Source organism: Limulus polyphemus, unplaced genomic scaffold (assembly GCF_000517525.1).
Source record: "Limulus polyphemus unplaced genomic scaffold, Limulus_polyphemus-2.1.2 Scaffold1842, whole genome shotgun sequence".
Lineage (NCBI taxonomy): Eukaryota > Metazoa > Arthropoda > Merostomata > Xiphosura > Limulidae > Limulus > Limulus polyphemus.
In genome coordinates, this window is record NW_013667452.1 from 68,174 (window position 1) to 73,065 (window position 4,892).

The window sequence follows — 4,892 nt, forward strand, 5'->3', positions numbered from 1 at the left end:
CCCATCGAAAACCTCTGGGCCATACTTGACCGGCAAGTCAAGACACAACAGAAAAAAAAACAACTTCAAAGAGCAATGTACTCCAAGTTTTGAAGCAAGAGTGGGCGAAAATCCCACATTCTAAAATTGACGAGATGATTCTCACGATGCCCCAAAGGATCAACGAACTCCATGAAGTGAAAGGAAGATCTACTAGATATTAATTGAATTATAAATATATCAATTCATATGAATATGATTGACAAATTTCATTTTTTCTGAACAGGTGGTGTCTATTTACTTGTGACCATGCTGTGTATATATATATATATACATCGACTGAACCACTTCATTATGTTCATCTACATTTCACTTTAATAGTAACTTGACTCAGTGTGGCATAGATACCAAAAGATGTCTTTGTATATTTTATCTCATTTGTCAAGGAGTAATGGGTTTATTTCCCTTAATGTTGGCACAGAATTATGGTGGGGAATATGTTGTTCAAAATTACTTCCTAAGATGCTCAGTCAGATCTGATGGATATGTTGGTTAGAGAAATGGCAAAAGTCACTGTGACATTTCAGACCCTGTCACATGGCATGTACTAGTCATCCATTGTCCACTGTTTGCATTTTTTTCATCACTAAAGCTCTTTTTATGTTTGTACCTGAGTTAAATGATTTATAATTTTTGAATGAGTTGTTTGCTACCATGTGACAGTTTTTGTAATGTCTTTCAAATGGTAGGGTTGGAGATAGTCAAATTCTGAAAAGTTTTTCAAAAATAATGTCTGTTGGAGAACACTGTTATGTTTTACATTTCAAGCCTGTTAAATAATTTCTTCCTCTTGACTGATATCAGCAGTTAGCAGACACAGTTTTTATGTAGAGAACATAATCCCATTCAGTTTTTATTGTTCTTAGACCTTGATGATAAATGTTTTTGAACCTTTAGTCAAGTTAAAAAACAAATTTACAAGGCTAAAATTGGACAAAGCACTGATAACCTATTATGTAGCTTTGCACTTAACAACAAACAAACATAATACCAATATTTTGATTACTTGGATAGGTTTTAATAATCAAAAATAGTAATAATCAGAAACCCTAATTTCAGCTAGTTGATTATTTTCATGACAATCAATTTAATCATAATTTCAATTAATCAGTTATTACAATGGTTGAAAACAGTAACAATAAAAAGCACTAATTTTCATTTGCTAATTATTTTCATGACAATCTATATAATTGTAATTTTGATTAATTGATTGTTGGAATAATCAAATGAGTAATAATCAAAAATACCAATTTTGATTAATCAATTAGTTTGTGTGATACTAATTGATGTAATTGATACTCATAGGTAATTGATTAAATCACTAAGCTCTAGTGACTGGTCATTCTCATTCAATTTTAATGGATGTTATAACCTCAAGGCATCACATGACCTACCATTAGAGGATACTGCTGTTAATATTCTTGTATAATGTCCAACATTACAGCCATATGCACCATACACCAGTTTCTTGTAGAAAATAACAAAAACAAAGGCACCTAGAATGGAATCAACTTTCTTGACCACATGTTATGTGAAGCTGCACATACCAGAATAACTGACAAAGTTCAAGTAATGCTGTATTCAAATCACAAGGAAGAAATTGTTTGTATGAAAAGGACTAAAGTAGCAGGATAGTTATCTCTGTTTATTTTATAGACTTTTCATACATATGGTAATATTTTCATGAAAATAGCCAGTAGAGCCCAAAAATTATGAAATAGATTAAGCCATGATAGAGAAAATGTTTTGAAATTAATTCTTCTAAAGAATATAGTGTATTGGCTTTTTCTTTGAATATTGTTTGTTTGTTTCAGAAGTTTGTGCGAAACTATTCAAGGGTTATCTGCACGTAGCATACCAGATTTTGAACTTATAACCTAGAGAGGAAGGCAGCTTGTAAACAGTACCCACTGCTAACTCATAGGCTACTCTTTTCCAACTAAATAGTGAGATTTGACCATTACTCTTCGAGTGCATACATCCACAACCCCATAGAATGGAGTGAAGTTTTTGTGGTATCAGGCTATGAAACACGAACCATCATATTCACAATTTCATAGTCCAGACACACTAACCACTAAGCCATACATGGCCCCCCTTATTGAAATTAGAGAATGAAAGACAGTAAGTAAAGCAAAAAAAGTTGAATAGACCTTATACATTTTTTTATATTAGTAACATAGGTAAATTTGTTAGTCTGAAAATGGCTGTAAGAGAAAAATTGAAAGCTTGCTTTATAAATGTTGTATGTAGATATCAAACCCTAATTGTGTTACATTTATCAACCTTCTAAAATGTTATAAAAGTCATTGTTCAAAACCTCCTTTTGCATTTTTTTTTATTAGGAATGGAAGAATACATATTACAGAGCCACCACTGCCTTACAGTATAGGGAAAGAAAAGTGGAAGATGCTGCCCAGCTGATTGAGACAGTAAGAATTGGTAGTTTTATTCCAAATTTCATACCTCACTGATAAGAACAATGGAAGTATTTGGTTCTGTGCATGCAGATCAAAGGTGGGAGTTAATGGACACAACTTTTCCACTCTCTGAACATAATAGGTTCCATAATCATCATTTGATATATGCCATTGAAGGTTATCACAGTGACACCTAATATGCTTTATTAATCAATATGACATACACAGAAACTACTATGAAACTAGGGGTGAGACAAATATTCAAACAGCTTTTGAGTGTAGGAACTCAAGTCAGCTGTCAGCATGACAAAATAACAGTGATCACAAACTGTTATAATAAATCAGAGAGATTTTTAATCAGTATTCTGGATGGTATTTTTCCATGTAAAATGAATTAAATATTATCTGTTTTTGTGTCAACAGTTTCCATTTTATTCTCTAAATACCAGTATTGTCTTATTATCTAGGCATTTTAATTACTATATTTTTGTTCAGCAGTGTACATTAGTGAATCGAACTTCCACATATCCAGTGATATTGCTGGGCATTATAGTTTGTGTAATTATATTAAATAAATGTATATTTAAAATTTTTATCTTGTTATCTTGTAATAAGTGTTACAGGTCAAATTATAATTATTTTGTAAAAGCATGATTGTTATGCTTTAAGTGGCATTTTATTACATAGAAATAGTTCTCTAAAAGTTATTTTTATAATACAAATATTTTATTCAACAAGTGTTCAAGTAAATACTGTAGATTGTGTTAGAATGTAGTGCAACTTTATTTTAAATAATATGCCATCTTTGTTATTAATGTGTGTATTTATAGGTCTGCTGGGCATATGTTAATTAACAAACATAACAGAGTTTACCTATATTAGTTGTCATTTTATTTATAAGATGTGATTTAAGGCATACATTTAATATTGTTAACAGGTCACATAATGTTTATCATACCCATCTTTTATCATGACCAGATAAATGCTGGTTTTAAGATGCATCTTTTTATCAGATTGCCTGTTTCTTGATTAGTAAATGTTTTTTAATATTAAGTTCCATTAGTTGAACTTAATAACTAAAACATTCTCATATGTACTGATAATACCAGAGTTGAAATTAAGTTTGTATTTTATAAGTAGTTGTGAACTTTATAATACATAAGTATTACTGTGGTTAGATTTTAAAGCCTCTTCATATTTTGTAATTAATTTTGAACAGTAACTCAAATTACAGGAAAAACTTATGTATGAAATATCAATATACTTCAATGTATTTTGTCTATTTTAATGAATGTGTCCAATAAGTATTTCATCTGAAACTATTTGTAGTATGCTCTAATGTTTATGAATATACTTAATTATAACTTTTCTGTTATTTATGGTATCCTAGAACTTGCAACTCTTAGGAGCAACAGCTATAGAAGATAAATTGCAGGAGGTAGGAATACTTTATATTTTTAAGCTACATTTGAAGTTAATTTAATTCTCTCAACTCGGGTTCGGTTGATTTGACTGACTACGTGACCTCTTTTTACTCGTTTAAAGCCTTTTTAGTTTTGAAACTACTAACTTTTAATATAGTATGTATATCTTCACAAAATCTTGCAAACTTTCAATACACATTATAAGTCATTCACATACAAAAAGTGATATTTTTTAGTGAAGTATTTGTAAGAAACTAAAAAAATATTTGTCTGTGAATATATTGAATATTTTTTTTTACTAGTCCACATGCAAATTTTCATGTTAAGATTAAAAATACTTTTCTTCATCTCAAAAATATCAAATTTCATTTGCACAATCTCTAACACCTAAATACATTTCAAATGTTTGTTTTCAGTAAAATTTTATATTTTATCGGCTATTTTCTCTAACCTAACTTTATAAAAGGTTGGTCAATTTGAATGATCTCATAACCACCATCAAAAAATCTAAATATATGTAAATTGTCCTTTTGTTTCTTTCTAGAATGACTTCAATTTGTAACATGAAATAACATTCGTTTATCCTAAGTATCTTTAAATTCATAACAATATACATCTATTTATACTTATATTTTATAGTGTTTTTGCCATTTGATTGCCCTTTGAACTATGTCTAACTATTATTTGTGCCATTATAAGTTGTAAATCACTTGTGGGGAATGTGGAGCTCACGTTACTCTATCGAATTACATTACCCACGAGCTGTTCACATGCGTGCCTCGTGAAACATTTTAATTATATTATTATTATTATTTATTTTACCTAATCTAATCTAAAGAGATTCCTATTTTTACACTTGAGTTACTTTTACAATAATAACTAATGAATAAACATGAAAAACAGGAAATAAAGTACTTACCCGGTCTTATTTTTTTCTGCTGTTGACTGTTGATGACACTTAACCCTACTTTTTTATACTAATGGTAGTAATGCACTAAATAATTTTTAT

At 29.7% G+C, this 4,892-nt stretch overlaps 1 protein-coding gene across 1 annotated transcript in view; it reads left to right on the forward strand.

The window, feature by feature from the left end:
- The window catches only part of LOC106465118 (phospholipid-transporting ATPase IA-like), a gene marked incomplete at its 5' end in the record, with an annotated part of 177,451 nt that overhangs the window by 64,225 nt on the left and 108,334 nt on the right, over positions 1-4,892 (forward strand). Inside the window, 2 exons of the mRNA XM_013925316.2 lie at positions 2,385-2,471; positions 3,850-3,897. Coding sequence (XP_013780770.2) covers positions 2,385-2,471; positions 3,850-3,897 — 135 coding nt within the window. The remainder of the gene's footprint in view (positions 1-2,384; positions 2,472-3,849; positions 3,898-4,892) is intronic.